Source organism: Trichoderma ghanense (genome assembly GCF_004382785.1).
Source record: "Trichoderma ghanense strain CCMA-1212 chromosome Unknown scaffold_17, whole genome shotgun sequence".
NCBI classification, from domain to species: Eukaryota; Fungi; Ascomycota; class Sordariomycetes; order Hypocreales; family Hypocreaceae; genus Trichoderma; species Trichoderma ghanense.
In genome coordinates this window covers 87014-114753 of record NW_027395680.1, presented here as the reverse complement: position 1 = coordinate 114753, position 27740 = coordinate 87014, and the positions used below count along the sequence as shown (strand labels likewise).

The window sequence follows — 27740 nt, the reverse complement described above, 5'->3', positions numbered from 1 at the left end:
CATGAGCGGACGGCCTTTGCTTCTTATACCATCGCAGTCGGCATCGCCCAGCAATCAGCCGATCAGCCCCAATGGCCGTCCCGCAACATGGTCATGGTCTGCACAGCGCAAGATGGCCAGGCTCTACCTGTTCACCACGCTGCCGGTGGACAAGATCCGGGCCATCATCAACGCGCTGTCTCCCGATAAAACGATCAAGTGAGTCGAGAAATGCCCCAGGCAGCAACATGCATCTATATATGAACTGCATGCACGCACGTGGAGCATCACTACCAGCTCTTCGATGAAATTCGAGAGACCATACGGGCTCAGGTCGCTGACACGTCTGTCACGTATAAAAGACAGAGCTCGGCAAACAAGAGACTTCAGCTGCTCTTCGATAAAGAGCCGCGCTGGCTTCACCCGCGCGATGAAGACGACATGGAGCGGCGAGTCACGGAGCTAGCCAACTCGCCGGTTCAGCTTCGTTTGGCGTCAGAGGCGCAATTCCCATCAACTCACCAGAGCCAAGAGCAATCGCCGCTGTGTGGTGGGAGCGACTTTCTTGGAAGCAGTTGGGGGGCCCCGTCGAGGCTATCCAGTGCATCTCCCAGTGACGCCTGCTCCGGCTCGACCTTTTTTGACAGCGATGCTGTTTTCGAGTCACAGGCGTCCATGTACGGTTTCCCCAACGACATCATGCCGGAAGAGAGCATCAGCACGGGCTGGGGAAGCAGAGACGACGGTGCAGGCGCCCGGCCTCACGACAAGCGCTTTGCCAAGTTCCTCCGCCAGACGACTTCCATGACCGACTCGAGCGCAAACACCACGGGCACCTTCAGAAACCACCTTGGGGGATACGCAGAGTCATACATCAAAGTCGTCAAGCGCCTCGTCAAGAGATTCACCTCCTTGTCACTTGACCGCCAAGGCATGTCGCGCCAGCACAGCACGCGCGTGGTGTGGAATGAGGACTGGATAGGCGATCCTGAGGCGACGGACTTGTCCCTGAGGGACATTTCTTTGCCTGGGAGTCTGCTACACCTCAACCGCTCTGCCTCCTTCGGGTGTGAAACCGGCGTGATGCCCACGTGGGAGAGTGGGAATTACGGACGCCAACGTCACTTCGACTGGGCGACACTCAGGGGACCATCGCCTCGTGCTGCTGCCCTTCCCTTGGCGCCTCTGTCCCAAGACGATATTCATCGGCACGACAGCCATCAACACACCGTGCTGCATCTCATGGCCGCCCACGGCGAATTCCAAGCGCTGTACGCAGCTCTCAGCAGCGGTGCCGCTGCCGGCATCGTCAATGTTCAGAACACCGCCGGGCAGACGTTTATGCACCTTATCAGGGACGATGAAGACGAGTTGAGTGATACAGGCTTATCACAACTCATCGAAGCTGCGCGGGCCTTGGGCTTCAACATGCTGGCGAGGGACTGCTTTGGCCGCTCTTCCTTGCATTCGCTCGCCATGCTGGGCAAGGCAGTGCACATGAAATGCTTACATGGCCTTGATCCTCGCGAGTATCTTCAGCGCGATGCGTTTGGGTTTATACCACCCGTCGGGCCGTGTATGACAGAGCAACCCGTCTATCTCAGTGCTGTGAGGGAACGTGTATTAGGGATCGATCCCACCAGGGTACCGGATCGTGCTATGGACCCTAGGCGCAGTGATCATCCGGCAATATCGCAGGACAGTCAACTGTTGCAGAACATTAGAGTGTCGATGGTCAACCGCTTCCACGAGGATAGGTGCGGCAACAATGGCCTGCACTGCCTTGCCGTGGCTCCGCTGAGCGTGGGAAGCTTAGCAGAGAGGCATGACTTGGAGCTCCCCTTGGAAACAGGGGAATTCGGCATCCCGAACCACCAGAGAGCAGTGGACTCGTCGGAGCCGAGTCTGCGATTCCGATACGAGACGCTGCAGTCGTTGCTTGATGCCGGACAAGACCCGAACCACAGGAACATGTTCGGCAACACTCCCCTCATGGCCTTTGCCGCGGCGCTGCCGGAGGAGGACGAGTACAAGACTGGGCCATCCATCTTGCAGCTCCTCGTCTCGAGGGGAGCCGACGTCAATGCGCGGAACAGGAAGGGCGAGACGGCGCTGCACGTTGCCGTGCGCTTCCACCGAAAGCTCGCCGCTAAAGCGCTGGTTATGGCGGGGGCCAACGTGGACGTGCGGAACTCGGACGACAAGAGCTTGCTCGACGTCTGCGACGCGCACATTCCGTCCGAGCCCAAGGAGTATGCCAAGTACTTGGCGTGCAGGGCGTGGCTGAGCGGGCCGGCGAGGGCGCAGCAGAGCCCCTCGTTTTGGGAGGAGTGGAGGGTGAAGGGGAGGGTGAAGGTTGAGTGAAGATGGGTTGGCATTCGTTTCTCTTGGCGTTGGCGGAACTTTTGTGCTTTCTTCTTTTCTTATACCTTGTCCCAAGTCGGGCTCTGGTCGGGTTGACTTGGGATTCGTTTCACTTTCTTCTTCTTTGCGGGGTTTTCAAGTGGCTTATTGGGCGCTTTTGTCTAGCGGTGTTGGGCTCGCGCCCCTTTTGCCTCTCTGTATTTGTACCGTGTGCAGGTCACGTAGGGATAGAGATAGACCAAGCAGCTTTTCCTCTTTTGATGTGATGATGGAAGCGAGGCTTGTGATGTGGTAGTCGTGGCGGCGGTGGGGAACTCGCTTGATGTAGGGCTTGATGACATGCTCTCAACCATGCGACTCCCCAGCCCTCTCACGAATATTTTCCCTAACGACACTGGTGGATGTTGGGAACGGGTTGCGAGGCATTGCTTCTTTAAGGGGGGATGGAACAAGATTGTGCGCTTTTGTGGCGATTATTGCTGTTTCGCGTCCCCGTTACTGAAGCAGGCGACGTACCGTCAGTGAGTTTCCAATAAACATCCCATAATAAGTGACACTATTGAGCATCGGTCGTGCGGTTTGGTATCAACGCAGCGAGTATGCCTGGAAAGGGGAGCGCGGACGAAGCTGTTGACGATGGCGGCTTCTGGAGACGGGGAAGGAAGAGATGATGTCGTCTGCCGTGTTGACTTCGGTGAACGCCGCTTGAGGAAGACTTGCTGCTCAAGCATGACGCGCCGTCCAAGTGATGATGAAACGTTGGAGAGGACGTAATTTGAGAAGTGCAATGTTCGGCTGGAGATAAACGGTCCCCTCGCAGGGAATGTCGACGCGGTGATGGCAGTGGAACAGGTGAAGGACACCAATAAAGTGTACGTCAGCTGCCGCGATCTCAGTCCTGTTAAAAAGCCACAGTGCTGTTCTAACCTTCTCAGAGTTGTGAATTATCTGGTGCTCGGGGGGGGGGGGATGAACAATGTCCAAAAGGATGACGATTGGAAGTATTTGCTGGTATTGCTGCGGCAGATGTAGCTTATGTGGGTGTTGATGCTTACCGCACTTTTACCTCCTGGGTGAAATTGTTTCGGAAAGCAATTTAATGATCCTCGGAAAAAAGCGAAGTATATGATGGATCAACTGCGACCTATCTTGTAGAGAAACATGCTGATATGGTTCATCTGTCTTGGTGTTTTCTCATGAATTTTGTACTTGGCTCAAAAGGCAGAGCAGGTGGGGCTTCCGAGTTTACTTCCCAGTTGGGCAAAGATGAGGACGCTGATTGGCTGGTTTTCTTCCGGCCCGGGCCGGTAGCGAGGTGGAGTCCACGAAATGGACAACTCTCGGACCTTGCTGAACAAGAGGCACCAAGATACTTCTAGTACTTACTCATATGTGTGTGTTGCGCATTGCACGGTTCGCACTAGGGACGGAGTATGCCTCGATTACTTCTGGCACAAGTGCGGAAACACATGCGATTGCGCCGAGCTTTGTTCCGTGAGACGGCGGTTGTGGGCCCTGTCTCGGCTGGAGTCAGGGTACCGTGGTGGTTCCCAAGTTTTTGTAGTAGGCTCCTTTGTGCGGCGCAGTTCGAAATCTCCCTTATTGGCCTGACCTTCTGCTACTTGATTCCCGCTGACTGTGATTAGTCATCTGATAGTGAGCTTGCAACGATTCAGTCAGCCATCAGAAGAGAGAGGCAGGGCTTTGGGGCATGGATTCCTGGTGTGCAGTACCATAGGCCTACATGGCCAAGATGGCAAATCAGTATCGAACCGGCCGAAATTCCTTCCCTGACGTTGCAAAGTTACATTTAGATCTAGGGCTGCGAACGATGGATGCGTGTAAAGGCGAGGTTAGGCGGGACTATATAACGCAGAGGGCATCCAGTCGCATGACCTCTCTTCATCGGATTGCAACACCCACCACCACCATCGGTGCAAAAGCGAATAGACTGCAAAAAGAAAATGAATAGGGGTTTAGAAGGAATGCAATGGATGGGAAGGGGGGAAAAAAAGAAAAAGAAAATTCAATGCGTAATCTGGGAATCGAACCCAGGGCTCCCCGACGTTGCGCATGGCAACGGAGAATTTTACCACTAAACCAATTACGCTTATCTAATCGTTGGAAGAAAGCGGCACACTTTTGCTCTATAAGGCTGAGACAAGCCTAGTGCGATCCTGCTGGATGCTCAAAGGGGGAATGCTTTGCCTCGTTGGGATGCGTGTAGCCGAATTGTGGGAGTCACTTCTGACTGGAGGATGGTAACGTATGAAGAAGGTACTCACAGGCCTCGGAGAAGCCATACTCATATTGTTTCGTATATGCTCTCCTGTTTGTTATATGCGTGTAATTGGGCGACCGATCACACATCACCTGCAAGTTCGCGTACAATTCGCGGCGCAATCAAAAGCACATGCATGCATATGTATCAAACAACTTTTTTCCAAGACGTTATATTGCTGCCTGTTTGCCTCGTTGGCTCTTTGCTTGGACGGTGTATGCATCCTTAGTGTTTCCCTCACAGGTCGGTCCCTTCACCACCCCCTCATGTAAGTCAGCTCCTCGCCATTGGTCCCTTTTCAGCCTCATCCACGCGAAAGTGTCTGATTCCAGCCGATCCGTCATCGGAAACGGCCGTTCCCCTGTCGGCTGCACAATTGCGTGGATGCTTCCCATAATTGCGTGGATGCTTCCCATTTGCTCTCTTCGATGGGTTCTCGGGCATCCCCGATTGTTCGTCCAGCGACCGTGGCAGGACTCATGTTACACAGCCCTTGAAGATTTTTTTTTCGAACCAGGTATCGGCACGTCAACTCTACAGGGCTGCACGCCTGATGTTGCCGCAGCCCTCCCGTGGTTTATCCCCCTTATTCCGTTGTTCGTGCCCTACTCGTGGTGTCCACGTGCGAGTATGTACACACAACTGGCGAGTGTATGCCGTTCTACTTTTGTGGCAGCTGGCTGGCGTTACTGAAGCGCGTATCGAATGAGCGGATCAGGGCAGAGGCGCGGGCTTCTGCTTCTGCTACCGCCTTAGTTTCGGCTCCCGTGTGACCCAAGCCTGGAGGAGGGCGCGATTGGGGTTGGCCGACGGCAAAACGATCTAGTGCGTAAGTTGGGCTATCGGGGATGCCGCCGAAAGTAGCGGATTGCGCACTGCGGGTGCCGTTGTCCCTGGATTTCATCAGTATATGTGATAGTTCGACCGGACCCCTTGATGGGTGGTGCGCTGACAGATGGGAGCGGGAGATCAAGACATTGTCGTATATGATGAATCTATGCACAGTAAGGTTTCATACCTGGAATTGCCGTAGAAGTTGGCGCTGCGAGAAGACATTGTGGAGGTGACTTGATTGCCGCGAGAAGTTGGAGGGAGGGAGATGTGAGACAAGTATGCGATCTCAGGTAAAGTGTAGATAAATCGCGTGTAGATTGAAAGACGTTGACGATATGTCTGGATGGTTTGGGATCCAGGACGATTTTATATCTATCAAGCTGTGCGACTATATACATTTGCCCCGAGCACAAGCCCATGCGCATCACAGGGGGGTCTGTCTCGATGATTGGTTTCTTAGCTTAGCCACTCCTGTGATGCTCTGTTCTTCCTCGATTTGGAAACAAACCAGCCTCATCATGGGACTCAGGCACCTGGACCGATGCCTAAGAAGTGGATGCAAACCGTGCGGAATTCTGTCGCGACCCCATCTGCCGACTATGCACCGTTGTATCGTGTTTGGTTTCATTCATGTATGGGCGGCTTGTTTTTGACTCTTCGGTGCTGCCGTGGAGAAGAACATGGTTCTGAGGGCCTTCTGATATTGGTGTCAAAACGGCGTTCTAATTACGTAGACAAGTGTAGGATCACAAAGTGCAGTGTCTCATGGGGAGCTCTCCTGAGCGTCACTATATTTGCAACTAAGATACCAAAGGTGGTATGGCACTCGATTGCTCGACCCAATCACCTCATGCTATACATAATCTGCCCCCCTGAGGACCACGAAAGGGAGGGAGGCTATTGGATTAAGTTGTCTTATCGATGTGGGAGGCTTGGGCCAGTGACCTTGGTCTTCGAAGAGCTTTAGCGGTTCTACATGGAGCCGCAAAGCCCCGACATGAAAACATATGCAGCACGGAGAGCCCGTAACCGAGCGCATATTGGACCGACAGACTAGATGCTTGGTCATCGGTGGTTTCGGTATGACCTTGTGGAAAACCACGCCCATTCTTGTCTTGCATTTCTCTCGGCTCTCGCAAGTTGAAGACCCAACAAGCCTAGCCCCGACGGAGAATAAATGCACGAAACGTCACAGAGGGATGGAAGCTGAAGACCCCATTGGATATTGTTTCTCGGCAGCGGACATCGAGAAACGGCCTAAAGATCGGCGAAGCCGGAGTGTATGCGTGTTTTTGCTCTCTTCGCCTGACGTTTCCAACCCCCTGCGTATACAGGGGCCTCATTGAGTACTTTGTAGGTTGAGAAAGTCTTGAATGACTGAAGGGACATTCTAGTGCTGGAAGGATTGGCTATCGGGAGGCTGGGCCTTGAGCAAGCCGAAGCTGGAGGGTGGTGATGTCCTAAGACATGTCAGGGGCTGCAAGGTAACCAATGCATGGAGGTGTATATGCTTGCGGCTTGGAATAATTGACCGAGAATGATAGACTTACCAAGGTACTGAAAAGGGAACATGGAAATGAGACAACCGAGCACTTGGTGGTCCCGTAAATACACTCCTTGTACATGACCTCACTTGGTGACGGGGGTTAGACCTGGAATGCGCCTTGTCAGAAGAATTAGCTTTGCAGTATATGCCTTGAAGATAAACACTAGCTAAAGAAACACTCGAAACCGATCATTAGCTCTAGCATTAGAGGAATCATGTTTCTGCGAGCTGTCGTGCTGTTCGATAGTGGTCCATGAGTCGAAGCCTCGAAGACGACGCACGCCGGCCGCCCATAGAACTGAAACACAGAGCTGGTTTCTGTTCATTCATGCAAGCGTTTTCTGCCCGTCCACTCATGCAAGGGGCGTCCGGTGAAGTGGAGCAGCAAACGGCCCTGTACATTGATGCCGGTCTCGTCGCGTGTGTCTGCCATATCCCACAGGAAGGAGGACAAAAGACCAGACGCGTAATTCGTACCAGGATAGAAGCACAGGGCGGAACAGGCCTGCTGCAAAAGACTGAATCGTAGGCCGAGCGGAACTACGATCCAAAACTTGGCTCTCAGGATTCAAGGCAACAGGCACCGGGATATATGATGCAGTTATAGGCCTGCGTTGTTATGTGACTGCGATCAGGCAAATTTAGGCTGATTGATGCCTGCGAGGCAATTGTTGCCTTATTGCGCAGTATTGCAAGGCAGTCGGGGGGGGGGGGGGGGGGGGGGGGAAGTTTGCCGAATANGGGGGGGGGGGGGGGGGGGGGGACAGGACTTTGCCCATAATGGATGTAGGATTTCATACATTTCTTCATTGCCCCATGAGAATGTTTGCGATTTATCAGTCGAGGAACTCGCCACCCGCCGTTGATATTCTATCGTTATTCGTACATTCTTATTTAAAAATTCTTATTAAAGAAGCTTGAAAGGAATGGCTCGTGACTTTTGCGCGAATTTCCCTTCTCCCTGTCCGAAAAGGACGAGGCTGGCGGCTCCGATGATAGGGGGGCAACCCGTGAGGGGTTGTCACCCAACGCAAGAGATAAGAGAGAAATATGGTTAAATAGAACTTGATCTGCGATATTTCTAGCGGCTGAATGGTGAACACGGTGATGCTTCCGAGCGGGGCTCAGTTATCTCTCTCCATTTTACCCTGCCAGCGTTGCATCCTGGGGCCGAAGCTCTCATTCTTTCCACCCACATATGTCTCGAGCTCCCTTCTGCCATCTGGTTATGCTTTTTTTTGTTTTCTCTAGTTACCAGTATTCCAGAGTGTTGATTGTTCGCCACCCGATAATTCCAGAATTCACCGCCATGAAGGACATTTTTCGTCGTCACGAATCGCCGGCTGAAGAAAATCTTACGTCAAGGCACAAGGAATGGAAGAAAAAAGAAGATGTGATGGAGAATTGAGGCGTGGAAACAACTAAGTGAAGGACCAGACAAATCGATGGGAGTCGCCAGTGATGGGATCGTGCGATCACTGGGCAGTGACATACTCGATACACATAACGCGATACGCCTTGCGATTAGCCTTGCTTCCACCGCCTACAAGACCACCGTCCATTCTCATATTATATAAGTCAACGATCTTTTGCATTACGGCAGAATGATGTAGGACGGTAATGACTCGTTCCCCGGGAGGTATTCTACACATAGGCGGCTATGAGGATGGAGTTTCCCGGGACAGGGGGTGAGTTTGCCTTAGCCGCCTCTTCACTCTGGCGAGTAGAACTTTGCCACTTGTCCCTGGGCGACGGATAGGGCCAACGCTAATGAATACATAGAGTCATCACAAATACGAGGACAGTCGTCACGCATTACACGACAATCAGAACCGAGGAGGCCGCTTGTCTCCTCCCACTCGCCGATTCCACCCCGATGATTCGCGAGCGGAAGAAGAACACTCGGGGCAACAGCCAAGGCAGGATTCTAATACAAGCTTGGAGAGTGACGGATGCAGGTGACAGACAAGAGGCGGGTGATAACATGTGGGGACTCACCGGCCATGTGATGGAGGACAATAATAGTTCTGGATGGTGATGGATCTGTGTGACGGCCATTCGGCATGAGCTGCCAAGGCGAGAGAAGACATTGTCACAGTTGGCGTACAAGCTCTTTGCCGCTTGGAAGGGATGATGAATGCCGAAGATAGGGCCCAAACAAGCGCTCGATGAACCATGTCATTAGGTTTCGATTGCACCGCTTCTGCCTTACATGGTTGACACAATTCAACAACAGAGAGTCGATTGGCAGGATTGAAGGAGAGGGTTCCGACGGCGTGCATGACACAAGCGCATATACAGCTGTTGTCACGGATCGTGGGTCAATTTGTTGCTGGTGATTGGCTGCTTAGATTAAAATGAGGCTCTGCGGCGATCGACGGCTTATCTTCACGTGTGCTGTTGTCAGGAAGGTGGAGGACCTATGCCGAAAGGTACTGTAGGAGCACTGCCGTGAGAGTTGCCGCTGGGGTGTAGATGAATAGACGTTATCAACGTGAGATGAGCCTGTATTCTGTCCCTCGGCACCTGTCATGCGGCAATAGTGTTTGCTGTTCACGCCGTTGAAATCCCGTGCTCGTATTGCTTCTATCACAAACAATGGGATCATACAGGAGATGGTTTCATCTAACGCAGGACAGGGGTAGCTTTCCGACGTGGCAGCAGGGAAAGAAGAAGCTGTGAACACGCGCATTATCAAATAACAGAGTAGGATGAGAAGACGGCCCAAGAAGATCAGCGTGACGGCCACGTGTGTATGTGCTATTGTTGCGACATCATACGAGGTGATCTATAGGTAGGCTTTGGCAGGGGTTCGGGTTGTCCGTGATGTCTGGTGTACTGTTCTACGCACCTGCGGCCGGGTTTTCCAGCTTGCGAGTTTGACAGACCAATTAGAGATATCAAATGATGCACATCAGCACCAGCATCCATTTTTTTTTTTTTTTTGCAATTTTGGAAACGTCCTTCTATTGAATGCTCGGCAACGTTTCTGTAATGGTACCTTTGAGGGGCAACTTATGGCCAAGTTGCCACGGTGGCACCAAGGCGAATGCCATTGAGTGATGCGCCGAATTGCCTTGTCTTAGTCGATGAAAGGTGGAACTCTCGTAAGGCGGGATGGTAATATGAGAGGGAGCCCAAAAGGCAGCCCGCGTCTATTGCTTTCTGGGGGCTGCCTTTTATTCCGCCCCTATGTGCAAGTGGAGTAGTCACAATATGAGCAGACTTCGCATGAGTCTAACTTTGCATTTTCCCCTGAACCCGCTTAAGCCAGTATGTGATTGATAAAAAACAATGACAATTTCCCGTCAATCCCAACCTCTAGTGATAAAACTCCAAACACGTCTTCCCGCAATCCCAGAAAGTTGTCCGGCGTCATCTTGTCCAGAGCGGCCTGACTTTCGTACATGTCCTTGCGAACGCCTGTGACATTTGCAAAGCGGCCCCTATTCGCTCAGGGGCCGCTCATTGTCCCCAAGCTCTCCGCCGAAAGTCATTCATCCACGCCACGACGAGCTCCAGGTCCTCTTCGTCCTCGGGCTCCGGCCCCAAGGAGTCAGGTGGCAGGACCAACTGTTGTGGCTCCACCAGCCACCGCTGCAAGCAGTGGTTTCGGTGCTCGGCGAGCAGGCTGAGGAGCCATGGTGTGGGCCGAGTGCCCCGGCTGCCGGTGATGGGGTCGAAGACCGGCTCGTTGTCCCTGTCTTGCTGTTAGAGGACGTTTCTCAATGCGGATGTGGGTGTGATTGCATACTCGACAGGAGGTGGAGGGGTTCCCTTTCCGAAACCGAGGAAGGTGAGCAGCTTGTCGAACATGGCTTTGAAGGTTGTAAATGAAGGTTTTAAATCGAAGCTTGTAAGTGAGGGTTGTTAGTGAGAGACATGGATTCGAATTCACTGAGAGGAAAGCGGCCAATTTATATTTGGAGAGTAAGTCGATGGCCGTCGAAGTATCTCGAGTGTTTTCCCCCAACGAACTGTTGAAATCGAAGCTATTCCTTTTGCCATTGTGTGTATCCAAGGTTTTCGGCCCATTCCATGAGCTACTGGCGGTAGGTGGAAGGACGTTGCCGATCTGCTCCGCCTCTCAGATGTATTTCCACTGGTTAATGCCTAGATGGAGTTGGTGGCTTCTCTTTAAACCTGATCGAGCATCAGAGAACGTAAATATTCAAGACTGCTCTACCCCCTTTGAGAGTGAAGACACTGGGCGATTCCTCGATTCGTCTAGTGTGAAGATAAGCACATAAGCTTCAGCGCCTGATGAATTAGAGGCCGAATACTTGCCGCCATGGCATTGCGATGTTCGGATTTCACTTGGACCTCGCTTGCGGCGAGTGCGAGCGCCATGTTAGCAAGCTTCTTCCCAAAGGGGTGATAAAATGAGCGCTGACGCATTTCCGTACTGGATCAACAAGGCGCAATTGTTAAGTCCAAGCGGCTCCGGCGTCTGCTGTTCCAGATGCATGGAAAGTTCCTCATCACCCCGATGACCTTTTGGTTAATTGGTTTGTGCAACTGTCCGTCGAGAGTACTGCAATCCGACGTGGGTGTATTTGGTTTTGGACTGTGCATGCGCATATGGTTGACGCAATGGTGCCCGACAAGGTTAGCTGAGATGAAGGTAAAGCCGAGCTGTAGACTCAATCCAATATCTGCTCATGCGCGGCACCCATTTGATACTGGTGCAACGCGCGGGATCATGCAGTGGATGTGGCGTTCCGAGCCAAGGGAGACAGGGACAAATCATGAGACGCCGAGGCTGGGGAGTTGAACTTCAAACGCAAAAAGGGGGGTGAAGCTTCGTACACACCTCAAATTGGCATATGAAGGCACACCTGCTCCGGAGCTCATCTGCCATTGGCTTACCCGAGACTTTGGCGCATGTCCTTGGCAGCAGAGTTGCTTGGTGCCTCGCACCTTTGATGGCGCATGCGTAAAAAGTGCGAACCCCCCCCCCCTTTAAGCGCCGCGTGCTCGGCTTAGAGATTGGATCGAGACGCACCGCACCTTCTGGCTAGTTCTGAGTGCGCACAAACCGACCAAGTAGCTTCAGGGATTTCAAAAATGCGGCAGCCATGCTTTGTACAGCCGTGGAGATCGGGCTGCAGTAAATGGTCAGACTGTGCAGAGTCCAGCCTAATTGCTTCCCTTGAAGTCAGATCCCCGACATATCAATTGAAACACCTCGGGTAGTCTGTTTCCAACAGCATTCTAGAAGCACGTGCTTGACAAGGAGCCAGCTTTGGAGTCAGTGGAGTACAATGGACGCGTATATACCTGGGTGGTGCTTCGTAGGTGTGCCCCGTACGCGGTGTAGATTGCTGCAGGATGCGTCACCCGGCTCGAAAGAAGGGTGGAGGGGAGGGGGGTGAACCCATTGGCCAGTTTCACCCTCCCTTAGAGACATTGCCGCCTTCTGGTGGCTTGCGTCCATGCCGTTTCTGAGAAGTGTCTCCGCTTGCCTTACACTTGTTGTCGAGACGTGTTCCGACGCCTCACGGGGGATTCTGCTGATAACCCTTGTAATGGGTTGGTGATCTCACAGATAAATGCTGGCCCGGCGGATGACAACCGGAGGGTAACATCTCACTAGGTGGTCGCATCTGCTCAAGCTCATTGGAGTAAAGCGCAACGTTAGTGCCCTCACTGATCCATAGCCGCAGGGAAGCTCCCCACCCCGGCAGCCTGGAGAGTTGCCGATTCGTCGTGATTTGCAAGATGGCTGATCCTGTTTGTGTTAGCACGTGTATGGGTCAGAGCCCCGGTCAAATCTGGAGCCGGGACGCGGCGAGGCAGACGGAGGTAATCGTGGATGTGGACACTACTCGTATTAGAGGTTGGGCAGGGTTGACGTGTAAAGTAGCAGGGCAGCCCGGGATGGCAGCCCGATTCGGTGTCCTTGGCAACGCAAGTGCTAGCAGTATATGTAAGGTGATGATGACCCGAGTAAGGGACCAGGGCAACTGTTGGCTCGTCGACGGCAAACCTGATGCTTATCACAAGGCGTCCACGCACGCAGGAGTCGCCTGGTGGCCACGCTCAAGTTGCCTCAATGCTCATTTTTTGTCGCGTTTTGGCTGGCCGCGAGACATGCAAGAGACGGTTTTAGTTTAACCAGCATCCCAAGGTACTTTGCACACTCTAGAAAGGTCACACAAACATGAAGTATCTGAGAGGTTGCTGACTCAGCAGTTCCTCACCAAACACTTACATGGCAACTTGAGACGGCCTTAAATCGAGATCAAGTGTATAAGCTCCCTGGGTTCTAGGAGGTTTAGGAATGTAGTAACTGATTTGTATCTTTTTTTCTCTTCGTAAGGAGAAAAAGTCAGAAACTTGATTTGGGTGGTTGTACTCTAAGTAATAATCTCTCACTATTTTGTCGGGTGCTGGCTAACGAATCTGGGGTGCTGGTTAATAGCTCCCTTCGGTTACTAAGGTACCTAGGTAGCCAAGGTTGGTGTGTGAAACGTTCCCAAGTACTCTTCATATGTTTTGCTCTTGAATTGTGACAGACATAAGAAATACCCGTACATGCACCTGTTAAAGATCATAAGGCGCCTTGCTTCCGATGCGACCATGCCTTGTATACTTCTCGACCTCAACAACTGACATGACACCAGTGATGCGGCCTTTGATTCGCGATTGGAGCTAAAACTGCTGCTCGAAAGCATGCAGCTTCGCCGCCATGCGAGCCTTTGCAGCTGCTTCGGCTTCCTCCGCAGACTGAATCGTGCTGAGCCCTAGGGGACTCTTCTGCTCCGGATCGCAGAGAAATCGGCCGATGGCGAAGTTGTGGTTGGGCGGGCGGTTTGGGGCGGGGGGTTGCACCGGGTCGCTATAGAGTAAATAAGATGGAACATATTAGCGTTGAGGCCTGATAGCTTTGCAAATGTCGAGTTCAAGTGTCTTCAAAGTGAAATATAAAGGAGAAGCATGGGAATTGGACGCTTCCAGGAGAGAACATACTTGATACTGCCATTATAGACGGCGTTGTTGGAGGAGTTGGGCATTTTGAACGTGCGGGGTGCGATGCCCTATTATTATGGTGCAAGGAAGGAATGTTCGACTTCGAATGTGAGGACGAGTTATATCGCAGTATATAAAGGGATATGATTGACGGATGATGCTGGGCTTCAGAAGGATGTATAACACATATAAACAGGAGAAGTGGCTGCGAATACAGTTGATCGATCCATGGCCATGGCAGACGGGGGGACATTAACTTATATAGACTCAAGGTAGGCATTCGGAGCGCGCCGTAAACACTTTGCATGGACAAGGCGTTCGCCAGTCCTAGGTAGTGAGGTGCGCAGCGAACGAGAGAACCTTCTGCAAAGTGGTAATAACATATCGATGATGACTGGGCGAAGAGTATGAATAACATAGGTTTCCAAAGGTGTAGTCCAGGCTTTCCAGCAGCTGCCGCAGAGTGGGCACACCAGACCTTACCTTATGCGATGGTGACCTTGGCCTCCGAAGGTGTCGACGCACAAGTGAAATGCAGCCGCATCAGCCGGCCGCCGAAGGATTCAAGTCAAGGTCAATTGTCATGCATGTGCAGGGGAGCCTTGTTGTAGCGCCAAGCCACGACAACGGATGCCGTCCATGTCCACCACGCTTGCGCTTCCCTTTCCCATCTTATCCCTGCAGCACCGCCAGTCCCAATCTGGATGCATGTGCTCAAACCCCCGTACAAGAGGAGCATCTGGTGCGCTATGGAGTACGATTAGAATGTGATGTTCATTGTTTTTTTTTCTTGTGACTAGGTATGGCGGAATGCTGGTATACATACCTTAGTCAGGAGAAGCCTTCTGGAATAGCTTTACTACACAGTATCACAAGGGATGATATAGCTTGATTCCGCAAGCCATTTTCCGATCACTCACGCATCTCGCTTCTCCATTTGTCGACTTTCGGCCGGCTGGGCGCAACAAAGGCCGACTTACATACACAACACATACAAGACACGGGCACCCGTACATCTTGGCCTCTAACCACCTATCTGAAAAGCATCAAAATGCCCCTCACCTAATTTCTCTCTGGTTCTGCGAAGCATAAGATACTAAGTACATGTGTACGTTAAAAAACCAGCAAAGTGCGCTCTATCCAATGTAACCAAATGTGTACCCTCGAGTTCACCAGCTATTGAAGCCAACATGATGTGCGGAGACCTCTTGCCATCTCAGTTGGCCTGCGGCTCGTTGTTTGGTCCGTTGTTCGCGTTGAACTGCTGCTCGAAAGCGTGCAGCTTTGCCTGTATGCGGCTCCTTGCTGCCGCTTCAGCTTCGGCTGCGGATTGAACAGTGTTGCTTAATTCCAGGGGACGACGCTGTTCCTGGTCAGCGAGGAAGCGACCGATGGCGTCGCTGTGGCTGGTGTTCCCGTGTGTGGCGTCGGAACCTGAATGGTTAATGCCACTGTATCGTACATGTGTCAGCGCCAAGTGCTAGTAAACCCTGCACTTCGGTGATATCTTGCGCCTCCAAAGGAAAAAGGAGGACCAGGGACTAAGATATAGAGGGGACTTACTTGGCACTACCATTATAGGCCGCGCTGGTAGATGAGTATGGCATTATGCAATTGCGATGCTTTATGCTGCTGAAGCAAGGGACAGGCGTGCCTCTGCAAGTAGAGAGAGTAATATGGAGTAGGTAGTTATAGAGTAGAGCGGGGCAAGTACACAGCAGGTTGAAGGGCTCTGAAGAATTGTTAACCGCATAGAAAGTAGGGAGGCAAAGAAGACTGTGATCACTACCAGTCCACGGTCATGATCCTGCAGAAGGGGCATGGTGGCTTCTTATAGGAAATGTCAGAGGCATTGGCAACCGTCAGGCGTCATGTTCCAAGCGGTCCAAAACCTTCAGACTCGAACCTTCAGACTTTTGGCAGCTTAGCTGTGGGTTCAAGGTCCAGACATGCACGTCAAGCGGTAACACCTCCCCAGCAACCAATCAAAAGGCAGCCCGTCCAGGAAAGGCAACCGATATCAATATGCCTCTTCGTGCATTGCATGTGGAAAAGTCCCGACAGTTAGCGCGGCATAATGTGGCTTGCTAAATCACCGGCATGGCAGCAAGCCATGTCAGACCTGTGTGCAGTTGCAGGCACTGATTCCGAACGCACTGATTCCCAACCCCGACTGATTTGTGTTAGGCAAGCTGGGGTCTGTGCTTCTTTAGCTCCTACCTAGTATGCAGGGCTTGTCTGCGAAACCGAAAAGGCACTCATACCACCCAGGGCTATACACCTCGCGGGGCCGCGGACGAGTGGTTGCCTTCAGAGGTTTAAGGTCCAGCCACTAACTCGGGGAAGGTAGGCTACCCCTGGAAAAAAAAAACGCAAGACACGCCCCAAGCCACAACACCACCCAACCCGGCCTAGGAATATCCCGTTTTTTTCAACCATTAACAAAACAAACAGCAAAAATGACTAGAACACAGCATGACACACTCAAAAAGGCTTATGTTCGTGGTGCTTATAAGTGGTCTAAACTCAATAGTCTTGATTTTTCTAAGAAGGAGCTATTTAGGTTCTTTAACGTCTCGCGAGCCCGGGGCTATAAGATCCTGCGTAGTGTTACAATCTGGTCCCTTGTAACAGACCGATCCCTTATAAACAGCTGGTTCTGTCACACTAATTGCTACAATTGCGATGAACCACACCCGCTGCTATCCTGTCGACACAGGAATAATCACATAGCTCGAGGTCAATTATTTTGCGCTTAGTCGTGCTGATTTGCTGGTGATTCGCATCAAGAGAAACTGTTTGATGGATACCTCCGGATTTCACAATCTCCACCGAAGGAAACATGAAGAAACTACCTAGGTAACACACACGATTTGCCTGGGTTGAGTATTCAAGTCTCGGCACTTCACGGAGGACACCCACGCCTCGATAGGAGTTCTCCGAGGCTGAGACAGCATTCAGCAGTCTGTCAATTGAGAGTCAGAAGGCAAACTCTGGTACGAACAGTACATATCAAGGTAGGTATACGTAATGCGATGCCCAGTGTATTCGAGCGAGTGTACCTGTACGTGTAGCTTGTGAGAGTGTGCCTGTGTAGCTGATAAAGGCTTCTGCTTCTAGGGCTGTATAAAAGTTATGACGGGGTTTCCACGTCGGCAATTCTGCCTCGCCCCTCGCGCTCTCTGATAGCAAACATGAACCGAGTCCTATGCCTCTCGAACTGATGCCCAGGGCTCGTGTCAATCAACTCGACCAGAGACGACGGAAGTCATTGGGCGAGAGAGTCGTGTCACACCCTACATTTTGTGAGCTCAGAGCCCTTTGACAGGGACCAGCCCTGAAGATCTCATGCGTTCGACTCGCCTCATCCAATCAGCAGGCGCACAGCCCCTAAACTCCAGCCAGATGCCTGTGAGCAGCCGGCTTGTATTGTGCTACAACACCAGAGCTGCAAGCCCAAACATGTAGCCACGAGATCACCTGCATGTTCTCTGACGTGTACACAGCGAGCTGATATTCGAAATCAAATGCTCATGTAGCACCGAAGCAGGCATTGCTTCTCCCACAGCATGCTCAAGGCACGTGCTTGAAAAGCAGGGCGGCGACAGCATCTTTTTTTTTTTTTCAACTCCCGGCAAGGATCTTGATGTTATGTGCCGCGCGGGTGTGGGCCCTGAGTCTGCCGGGCGCGGGAATCGGTTCATTTCTGGTGTAATGCACAGCATTATGTGCCACTGGCTGCCACTTGTCTTGATACAGCCTCAACACCGAGCCGTAGCTTCTGAAGCGATATCTAATGTTTGCAAAGACGTCGCCATAGCATTCGATGCGAGTGCATGCAATCGGGGGATGGATAGAGATAGGGGGAGAGACTAAGGGGGCCGGGGGCCGGGGGGTGGAACTAGGACTGTGCATTCACCACTGAACAATCAACTCTCTACTTCGTATCACTGCCAGGGACGAGAACTTGACCAAACGACAAGAGGCAAAAAGTCTCCGGTTTGCTTGCTCTCTGCAGGCAGAAGCCCACATAACGCATTTCTCACAGTCTGCCCTTCTATTGAAAGCATCATCGCAGACATCCCTCTGCGAGATCTTGCCTGGCTACCTGTAATCTGTACTACCCAACCATGCAGTTAAAGTCAAAACACCACCCATCTGCCACTATGCTCTCCATAAGTGGCACTCAAACGCCGTTTTCTGTCCGCCCCTTGCCATGATACCCTGATGGACAGCGTACTATTTAAGGCTTTAGGACTCGAAAAGTCGCAAAGATCAAAATTTGCGAGTTCTTTGAATACGTGATACATTTCTTCCAAGTAGGGGGGTGTGGCCTTCGTTGGTGTTACTGACGTAGAGGGCACTAGTGTACATGCCCATACACCAAGAATAGCTTTTAAAGGGACGCCTACCTCAATATACTCCAGTGTTTAGTTGTGGACGCGGTTTGCTTGAGCGAACTTGTTTGCCAAATGCCTCGAGCTGCGCCGACATACTGAGAACCCGTCTTCGGTTGCTCCCTGCTCGCGGGCATGAATGTACGCTACCGGGGGGGGGGGGGGCGCTCATGAATCGCATGGTCTTTGCAACGTAGGAGTCGGTCCAGGGTGCGTGGCATCGCCGGGAATTTTTGCCTGCAAAATGGCCTGTAAGCGGGAACTGCGTGGAAGCATCGGTCGGCTCGGAGCATCTAGCCGATCAACAGAGGGGCAGCGCGTATATTGTGGGTTTGGCCAGGGGTACTGCTGCCATGCCTTACGGAATACTGATATCTGATGTTGCTGCGAGACGCAAAAGATGTCGAGTAAAAGAAACCCTTCCCCAGACGATATACACATACTGCTACTGTTGTGCTAGTTTGGGTTGACGAGGGCAGCATCATGGCGGTGAACTATGGCTTGTGCTACAATACCAGGGGAGGCAGGAGGTACATGGCCTTTGGCAGGTTGACATGATGTGGGAGTATTTCATGCATAAGTGCGATGTGGTGGTAGAGAACTATAGTATAAGAAGTAAGGGAGAAATAAAAACATTGTTTCTGTGTTCAAATGAGTATCTGGAGGCATCTTTGGTCAATAGTATTGCAGATTCTCGTCGAAGCTTGCTTTCCGTACCTGAGACTCTCTGTACTGTACACCGTGCGCATTGTTCCATCCGTCGCGGGGTGTCAATAAGGAGTCTGGAGCATCCATGAAAGGGTTGGCGCTGCACGCCGTCGAACAGGAAGATATCTATCATGTTAGGTTGACAAACGTCCTCACTGTTCTTTTCCCTGCACTAGATGCGTATAATATGTTGGTGCATGTTGTTGGCGAGGTCCTGTTGAAGAATACCAGTGTCAACTGATTATCGTCGCTGGGGCCAAACAGGAACAATCACTAGTTCAGGAAAATCGGGGTCCTTTATGCACTAAATTTAAGCTCCAAGCCTAGACGAAAGACGGCGCCGGCTGGTCCCGCTGTCTAGCGCTAGTCATGATGGAGGCCTTTGTTCATTGCTAGGGGTCTTGGCTCATGTTTAAATCGACTGCATGCTGGTGAGAGTCTTGGGGGCTCTGGGTGATATGTGTACAGGTGCGTGTTCAGTATAGCGGGTTAAACTCTGTGGTACACGGCAGGTCTTGCATTTCGTCGTGGCATTGCCTTTTTGCGCAAGGTGATCTATCAGCGACTCATGCAGTTAACGTAGATCAAATACGGGGTGCAGGCACGAAAAATTTCGAGAAGAGGTGCCTGTATTTATCCTATCTAACCAGAATCTACTTGACAAGAAACTTAACGCAGATCCAAAATGCGGCATCACTTCACCTCAATAGCTACCAGTCCACCATCATCACTCGAAATATCCGGCCGTGAGCTTTTATTGATGGTCAACAGCCGAGCTGGCGCCATGACCAAACTGGGCACCAAAGGCGCGCAGCAGTTCCTTCATGCGCTGCTCAGCTTCAGCCTTGCTCTGTGCTTGTCCGAGGCCAGGCGGTGGTCTTTCTCCGCCGCCCTGCAGGAAGCAGTTCATGTTGTATGAGGGGTCGTTGGGGACTCGGACGGCGGCTTGGGTGCCGGCGTCGCGGGGGGCTTGCCGCTTGTGGGAGGCACCACTACGACGCCAGCTGTTAGTGAAAGGGAACGCAACGGATTTGATGGTAGGTGCAACGCTGAAACGAAACCCGGATTTTTGAGGACATGAACTATGGGAACGTCGGGGCATGGATGTATTTGGCCGAGGATACACGTACGTGTCGGCAACACTGCCATCGTAAACTGCGCCAGTAGAGGAAGCAGGAGACATTTTCGGTTGTATGGAGGAAGTTCTTCACAGTTGGCGATTGCAAAAAAGTATGGCAGAGGAGATGATCGAAGCGTGAGCGTTTGGTGATGAGTAGGAAAGAAGAAGGAGGATTATACATGGTCTTTATATACGTCGACCTTGCTGACCCAACTCCAAATGACGCCTCAAATGTTTGCAAACTCATACTCTTGACTAAACTGCTTTTTTTTAGGCATTGGCGTTGAACGCTCTTGGCCCTTGAGGTCATCATGGAGGAGGGAGGGAACACGCTAGCGACGCCTGTCAGGGGTTATGGGGGTTGCGGTCACCTTAGGGAGGCGGGGGGGTCGTACGAACTCAGAATAACACCGGCAAGGTTTTTTTTTGTTGAGGCTTTGCCTGCAACTATGTAAAAGTACGCTGCCTGGCTGGATTTCATCTCACATACCACTGTCAATCTCAGGTTTGCTCGCTCCCCCATGCAGGCTCCCTCCCTGTCTTTGGATTGTTTGGGGTGCAGCGCGAACCTCTCCCCGCACGTATGAGAGTCGGAGACTGCACCGCTGCAAGCTTTGGCTGGCGCAGGCTCCGAGGACGCTCCGGGAGTACAGATTGGCCAGAGCAAGCAGGTACCGGTACAGAAAACGCTGTACGAGGGCAGGGCGTGGGCCTAAGATGCCATCTTTGCTCTCGCATTTGCTGTGGGCAGACTTTCAGACATAGTTTATAGCTAGATATCAGAACAAACATCAAGACGGATTTTTTTGCGACTCGGCAAGAGATGCGTCCTACTGCCGCTCAGCCGCTTGCACCTGTTCGTGCGGAGAAGACAGGGGGTTCACTCCACTAGGTAGGTACCTATCTGCGCTCCCTCCAAGGCACAGCTTCATTGGTCGCTTCCCGGTGTTCAGACACCCCTCCCACTGCCGGCTGCAAGCTAGACGTAATCGGACTTTGACAACGTGAGCTTTGCCCGGCATGGCCGGTCCGAGGGGGAAAGCTCAGCATGTGTAACCTAGCGTACGCCAGGGGAAACTGACAGCCTTGCTATGCTAGATTCGTTACGTGAACGCTCTGATTCGGTCTTTCAGGCCCTCCACCAGTAGGCGGGATCCAAGGCAAAATCGTACGAGATGCTGACTGGCTCTCGATTTTCAAACCGGTGAGGCACGGAGCATGAGTAGCGCGATACATATAGAGTAGCCTCATTTACCTATACTGCATGAGGAAACACGGGTGTTGGTCAGCTCACGAACCGGTCAAGAGCACAGCATGCCTTTCACGTAGATGCCGCGACATTCAGGTACAGAACGTCCCTGTCAATCATGTCAACTGTGTCATCCCGGGGAGCCGCCCCCCCCCAGACATCTTTGTTGCAGCGCGTTGTACAACCCGAACATCGCTGCAGCCTACACCGAACCGTGGAACTTGCGCTTGATAGGCATCACATTGAATCACAACAAGAAAACGTACCACGCCGCTTGCAAAGGCCATAACCGAGCCATGAATCGGCAGTCGGCACGATTGTCTCCGCACACATTTTCTGCACACGTAGTCAACCATGTCTCTTGGAGTTGCCCTCTCCGTCAATCGAAGAACAACCTCCTACGCGCTGAAGGGTCCTCGAGCATATAGTCAGGACTGTCATTCCAGGGGGGAATAACATACGCTTCAAGCGCACCCCGAGGACGATAGCTTGGATCAGTGAATCGCCGTTCCAAGAAAGGCTTCTGATACCTGTGAGGCGGGAGTTTGTCCATCCTGTGGGGAAATGTGGGGAGACATGCGACAAACTGGGTTGGACAACTTCGCAAGCGCTTGTACGTCGACGCGATGCACGGCAACAGGTATCTTGGAGACAAACGATCAACGAAGGGCAAAACAAAGCAAAAAAGAAAAAAGAAAGAAGGAAAAAGCAAAAACATACAACAGCCGGTGTTCGCTGGTGGTCACCCACCCAACTACTAATCTGCCGGTTAGTGGCTTATCTATGGGGGAGCAGACGGGACCCCGAGTTTTCCACTACCTATGGTCGTATGTGCTCTCCTAGACCTCTATCCAGCCATATAACACACGTTTAGTGGCGTTCATTAGAATGAAAGGGCAAAAAGAGAAAACATACAACAGCCGGTGTTCGCTGGTGGTCACCCACCCAACTACTAATCTGCCGGTTAGTGGCTTATCTATGGGGGAGCGGACGGGACCCCGAGTTTTCCACTACCTATGGTCGTATGTGACAGTAACCGGAAGCAAATCGGCTTATAGCAGAAAGACGTTCGAAGAGGCCTTTGCTCCCGCTGAAATCATCGCTTTGCGGTTGATGGGAGCGAAATGAAGAGGCCGTGGCCTGAACGAGACTGTTCAATTTTCATGGCCGCATCACGAGAAGTACTTGAGCCGTGCTCCATTGTTGGTTTAAAAAAAAAAAAAAAAAGAAAAAGAAACGCGCGCAACTTGCTTGAAGTGTGGTCTATTGAGTGGTAATGCTGACGAAGTCTGACTCTAACTCGATACAAAATACTACTCATCATCGTGTGTGGTTGCCATCTGAACAGACTCAAGTGACCATACGGGCATTGCTCGACCAAAGGGCATAAACAGGCAGACATCATCTCTGTCTAGACACTATAGCTAAACTCTCGCCATCATCCCCGACAAGTGGTCATCTTCATAGTATGGATACATCCATGGCGCCACGATATCCAGTACATGCGCGTGGTTGTAAGGAACTTTGAAGTGGCTCACAGGCTCGCAGAACTGATCATAGGTCTGGGCCGAGCTGAATCTGTTGTCGAATTCATCGAGCTTGGCACGCATGCGCTCCTTGGCTATGTATGGGCTTTGGGGTCGTCTGTATCCGAGGGGTCTCTTGAGTTCGGAAATGTACCGGCGGAAGACAAAGGGTCGACGACGACGACGGGGGGCAAATGTAGCGGCGTTGGCTTTGATGTCGGCGAAGGTAGGCGTGGATGCGAAGCTATGGCTCACATTGATGGTTAGACTTGAAGGGGATGAGGAGAAGGTATGCGCTTCAAGAAGGTCCCAACCACGGCATAAGAGGGCAAAGGTTATTGAGTGTGTGCGTGTATCGTGTCTCGGAGAGAGGAAGATGGAGATGGAAGGACTTGTAGAGCGGCACTTACGCGTCGTTACCGGCGATATAATCAAAAGGACCGGGCGTGTTGGAGTCGGTGTCTCCTAGAACGTTCCAGCCGTTGGTAGGGGAAGAAGCCATGGTCAAGGCTGGGGCTCAGCGAACGGCGACAATGCGAGATTATTGCAGACAGAAGCCGTGATAATGATGATGGTTGTTTCATGGCCACGGCAATGGAAAACGGAGAGGGCAAATAGCGGGCTTTTATAATTTGCGAGGATGGAGAGCTGGCAAGAGCCGTGGATCCCTCCATCAACGGCGGCGGCGCACCAGGGGGAAAACACAAGTACGGTACATGTATAGAGGTATCATGTTAGAGTGGCATGGCACACCTAGGTCTAGTAGGTAGTGGCAGGGCTGGAGCGTCGAGGTGCGTTTGACTGCAATGCCGGGGGGAGGTGATCCTGCGTCCAACAACGGCAAATACCTATTGTACCTCGCATGTACACTTTGCGCCCTGCATCTATCCCCTGTATGTGCTATCACGACTTATACCTACTTAGGCGATGGTGATGTCTTCCCTGAAAATGTACGAAAGGGTACCTCAGGACTATATGGCTAGACGACAGCTTTCTGCTGAGGAACATTTCATGTTGAGAACCATACTGTACGTAGACCCTCCCTTGGTTGTAATCGTGTAATCATTTTGCAGCACCCCAGCTAGAAGCTGCGACCCGGATAACGCTACTCGTTCTCGAGCCGGGGCTCAGCAATCTGTTGTCTGAGGAGGCACGGAATGGTAGTAGCAGGCAAAACGCTAACGCGCGCAACCTGGGAGGAAGCACCACATCTCCGTGTAAGCCAATCATGACCTGACCAGCCCTCATGCCATACAATCCGGACCCCAACCGAAGGGTGCTTTGTACCCTACGAACCCTGCTTCGCTAGTCCCTCTCTGACCACGGCTGCTGACATTGGTTACACACAGAGCACTCAGTACCAGTTCCAGGACCACAGTTACCGAAGACTGACAGAACTTGATTCTTTCAATATCGGACGTGATCCTTCAACGTTGTAGAAAGTGACAATTTGGAAGTTCGGATTGCTCTGGGGTCGCTGTGACAGCGTATCATGAGAATGTTGCACTATCCCCTGCTGGGTACAAGTTGGGATGAGAGGCACACGAATTAGGAAATTCCGGAGCATAGACACAGGGTTGTGTTTCTTTATAAAAAGGCTACATGTGATATCTGCTACACACGTTCGGGTTCTCTGATTTCTACTATACATCAATGGGTCAAGTTAACCTCACAGCTCTTACAGCACCGTGCTCACCCATCACCCATCAAAGAACACTGCACATCGGCTTCTTCGAAATCCTCTGCACTAAAGCACCCCTATCGCGAAACCTCTGCGGAAAATTAGCCAAGTCAGCCGCCTTCAACAGCCCCCGCGCCTTAGACGCCTCTCCCAAGCTCTCCGTCCTCGACAACTTCCCGCCGCCGCCGATAATGAGCCCCAGCAGGGCAAAGAGCGCCGACGTCGGGTCCTTGGCGATGTCGGCGATGGTGACGGCCGCGTTGCCGACCAGGGGGCCCCAGGGCTTCGCCGACAAAGGGGAGGCCCATGAAAACGAAGGTGAGGAGCTTGAAGTTGTGCTCGCGCTTTTTCTCCCGCATAACGAGCTCGCCAATGTCCTTGATGTACTTCATGCTGTCGATGGACTCGGGCTAGGCTGCAGCACCGGCATGTAGAAGGCGACGACGACCTCAGGCTCCAGGATCTGGACGGTGGCGTCCTTGAAAGATGTCGACGGCCACTTGGGCAAAGGTTGACAAGAGCGTCTCCTGCAGCGTGGCGATGTTCGTTCAGGCGTTGTCAATCATCTCCTTCGGGTAAGCCACGACGATGTCGTCGTCCGAGGCCTTGATCGGCACGTGGATCCGGCGCCGGTAGATGCGGCGGCAGACGGGTATGACTCCGTTCCCGTAGGGCCGCCGGGGCATGTCCTCGGCCTCAGCAGCGCAGTCATAGTCCTTGCCCCTGTCACCCCAGGCGATCCAATCCTTGTCGATGCACATAGTGGCGGCCACGTCGTCGTAGAAGCCGTCCTCGTCCGTCTGCTCGTACTCGACGCTGAACGTCTCCTCCGGCTCCAAAAGGAGCAGCACGCCTGTGCAGGGACCCCAACGGCGGCTAGTTCAAGGAGATCAAGAACGCTCCCGATCGTGGCCAATGCGCGTCGCTACAACCGGGAGACACACTTGACCAAGGAATTCAAATACTGGGCAAAGAATGAGGCAAAAGTCATATTGGATGTGAAAATGTCTGATCCGAGCCATCGCACGTCGAACTTTGTCGACCAGAAGGTGGATCTACATGCGACATATGACGCGAACAAGGCCGTGGAAGGGCTAGGGGATTGGTCAGTCAAGATCAAGATCTTTTCTGTGATGCAAAACTCACAAGGTAGTGCTTGAGCCATGTGAAGTGCATCCGTTCTGTTGAGAAGGTTGAGAAGAGTGTGGATGCTGGTTGTAAGTGAACGACTTGAGTATGCCAACACAAGAGGGTTCTTTTTTCTGCAAAAGGGCGTCTCCGTGCTTTGGGACAATCTTATGTTTAGCCTATAAATTTGATTCAGCTGGGAGAGCATACTTCATCTTAACGTGACCTTCTTGTATTAATGATTGTTTTACTTCCTTGTCTAAGATCTTATCTACCTTGTCCAGAGATGATTTTGTACTTAAACTTCGGTTTGAGTAGCAACATTCAAAGATCCTCATATCCACGAACCTCAAAATAGTCACTTCGAGTTGGCGGATGCTCAAGGGAAGGTACCATGCCCACATTGCCATCCACATCGCAGTCGTCGGTACAAAGCATGAACAGGATTTTGGGTGCAACTCGCGGTAACTCTTTTTTGGCCTGTATCACCCAAGGATTGTCATCGTTGAATTGGTTCTCATAGTTATCACCGTCCCTCATGTGCACCAACCGCTGGCCGTCTGGGTACTCTTTGATAATGGGATTCCAGGCTGCAAATGCATCTCCATCAAAGGGTATACAGTTTTCCCAGTTCATCTTCGCGCGCAGCCATGCAGTTGCCATCATGAGCCAGTCTACCTTTTCCCTCCAGGCGTGGACGCGAGATCGAAAGGTGGGCGACATGACGAGAGAAAGTAGTTGAATCACTTCCGTCCTTTTGCGGTTGGAGCTGTTGCTTTCGAAAAGGGCGCGGAATGATCTGATTTTCTGCTCATCATCGAAATCGACCAGTTGCACCGGGGCATCGAGTAGTAAGCCAAACAAGTCGGATGCCACGGCGTGCTCTTTTTTGACATGAATGGAGATGAAAGCCATGGTGGCGGATAGGGAGACATTTGCAAACGGCCTCGGATAGTGGTAGGCGAATTCGTTGTAAACCATGTTTAAATCTTCATCAGCCAAGTTGTCTTTAATTTCGATGTACGGAGTCTGGCGCATCATGGAGATGTCCCGCATTTCCAAGTCAAAATCGAAGCAATACTCTGCGGGAAGCGATAAGGGGACCCCATCGAGCCAGTTCAGCCCGTCAATGAGAAACTCTCTGAGCAGCTCTACATCCAAGTCGTAGTCCCAAGCTGCCTCCGCGGTAAAGTTGAGATGATAAGTGTCCAAACGAGGCTGGATCCATATGGGCCCCAGGTTCCAGGAATAATCCCGCGAGACCATCTTGCCCCAGCGCATGGCGACTTGTCTTGACTCGCGACAGACGGAGGCAATGCGTGGCGGAGCAGCATTCTTGAGAGATGGTCGTATGGACCAGCATTTGTGCTTCTCACGAAGGCGCTGAATCATGTAAGGGTCATCTCTCTGGACTACTCGACGAGGCAGACAGTAGAACCAGATGGCCAGGCGAAGCTCCACAGGCAAGAAGGCGAATTGAGGGAATACGGTCGACTGCGTTTCCATGGTGGAAAAGGGAGATCTGTGGGTGTAATTGCTCAGAGGGCGTTTGTAAGTGCGTGGCGGAGGAGACAGAGATTCTCTGCACGGGACGTGTGGGCAAGCGATCTGTTTTAACTCATACCCTGGCAAGCTTATCGAGGTGAGTGCTTTTGCAGGCATTACTAAGCCGGTCTTTCTTAGTCTTTGGTTGGCTCAGTTCATGTTGGTCGGATACCGTCCGGGCAGGGGTCTTTTTCTTAGACGGTTGGGACCAGTTGCATGAACTTCATGAGGGTAAATTATCTGGAATTAATCGTTGCAGACCCCATCCGAGTAACGAGCCTCGTTGTTGGCCGTATTCCATACCTGAGTTGCCTTGGCGGGTTTTGGCAATGAATCAAATCGAGCATTATGAACAAGCCACAGGGACCGGAAGCTGGAACGGGCAGGCATGAATCCCCGTGTTTGAATTG

At 52.0% G+C, this 27740-nt stretch overlaps 10 protein-coding genes across 10 annotated transcripts; 2 read left to right on the top strand and 8 right to left on the bottom strand.

Annotated features, from left to right (window-relative positions):
• Nucleotide 1: 1 nt before the first annotated feature.
• Nucleotides 2–2343, top strand: CCMA1212_009492 (uncharacterized protein; the record flags this gene model as incomplete). Its single annotated transcript, XM_073706573.1, has 2 exons — nt 2–198; nt 342–2343. The coding sequence occupies 2 exons, from the start codon at nt 2–4 to the stop codon at nt 2341–2343; spliced, it is 2199 nt and encodes a 732-aa protein (XP_073554892.1).
• Nucleotides 2344–5285: 2942 nt separating this feature from the next.
• Nucleotides 5286–5680, bottom strand: CCMA1212_009490 (uncharacterized protein; the record flags this gene model as incomplete). Its single annotated transcript, XM_073706572.1, has 2 exons — nt 5286–5619; nt 5643–5680. 2 exons carry the CDS (start codon nt 5678–5680, stop codon nt 5286–5288), a joined length of 372 nt encoding a protein of 123 aa, XP_073554891.1.
• Nucleotides 5681–10469: 4789 nt separating this feature from the next.
• On the bottom strand, nt 10470–10820 carry CCMA1212_009489 (uncharacterized protein; the record flags this gene model as incomplete). The annotated part of the gene is made up of 2 exons (XM_073706571.1): nt 10470–10704; nt 10759–10820. 2 exons carry the CDS (start codon nt 10818–10820, stop codon nt 10470–10472), a joined length of 297 nt encoding a protein of 98 aa, XP_073554820.1.
• A 2838-nt stretch (nt 10821–13658) lies between these two features.
• CCMA1212_009488 (uncharacterized protein) lies at nt 13659–14020 on the bottom strand (the record flags this gene model as incomplete). Its single annotated transcript, XM_073706570.1, has 2 exons — nt 13659–13845; nt 13977–14020. 2 exons carry the CDS (start codon nt 14018–14020, stop codon nt 13659–13661), a joined length of 231 nt encoding a protein of 76 aa, XP_073554926.1.
• Nucleotides 14021–15192: 1172 nt separating this feature from the next.
• Nucleotides 15193–15583, bottom strand: CCMA1212_009487 (uncharacterized protein; the record flags this gene model as incomplete). The annotated part of the gene is made up of 2 exons (XM_073706569.1): nt 15193–15427; nt 15540–15583. The coding sequence occupies 2 exons, from the start codon at nt 15581–15583 to the stop codon at nt 15193–15195; spliced, it is 279 nt and encodes a 92-aa protein (XP_073554817.1).
• A 4252-nt stretch (nt 15584–19835) lies between these two features.
• Nucleotides 19836–20264, bottom strand: CCMA1212_009486 (uncharacterized protein; the record flags this gene model as incomplete). Its single annotated transcript, XM_073706568.1, has 2 exons — nt 19836–20073; nt 20212–20264. The coding sequence occupies 2 exons, from the start codon at nt 20262–20264 to the stop codon at nt 19836–19838; spliced, it is 291 nt and encodes a 96-aa protein (XP_073554818.1).
• A 2610-nt stretch (nt 20265–22874) lies between these two features.
• Nucleotides 22875–23478, bottom strand: CCMA1212_009485 (uncharacterized protein; the record flags this gene model as incomplete). Its single annotated transcript, XM_073706567.1, has 2 exons — nt 22875–23220; nt 23387–23478. 2 exons carry the CDS (start codon nt 23476–23478, stop codon nt 22875–22877), a joined length of 438 nt encoding a protein of 145 aa, XP_073554819.1.
• Nucleotides 23479–24629: 1151 nt separating this feature from the next.
• Nucleotides 24630–25091, top strand: CCMA1212_009483 (uncharacterized protein; the record flags this gene model as incomplete). The annotated part of the gene is made up of 1 exon (XM_073706566.1): nt 24630–25091. One exon carries the CDS (start codon nt 24630–24632, stop codon nt 25089–25091), a length of 462 nt encoding a protein of 153 aa, XP_073554813.1.
• Nucleotides 25092–25205: 114 nt separating this feature from the next.
• On the bottom strand, nt 25206–26000 carry CCMA1212_009482 (uncharacterized protein; the record flags this gene model as incomplete). Its single annotated transcript, XM_073706565.1, has 2 exons — nt 25206–25533; nt 25996–26000. The coding sequence occupies 2 exons, from the start codon at nt 25998–26000 to the stop codon at nt 25206–25208; spliced, it is 333 nt and encodes a 110-aa protein (XP_073554814.1).
• A 109-nt stretch (nt 26001–26109) lies between these two features.
• Nucleotides 26110–27291, bottom strand: CCMA1212_009481 (uncharacterized protein; the record flags this gene model as incomplete). The annotated part of the gene is made up of 1 exon (XM_073706564.1): nt 26110–27291. The coding sequence occupies one exon, from the start codon at nt 27289–27291 to the stop codon at nt 26110–26112; it is 1182 nt and encodes a 393-aa protein (XP_073554815.1).
• Nucleotides 27292–27740: the final 449 nt, after the last annotated feature.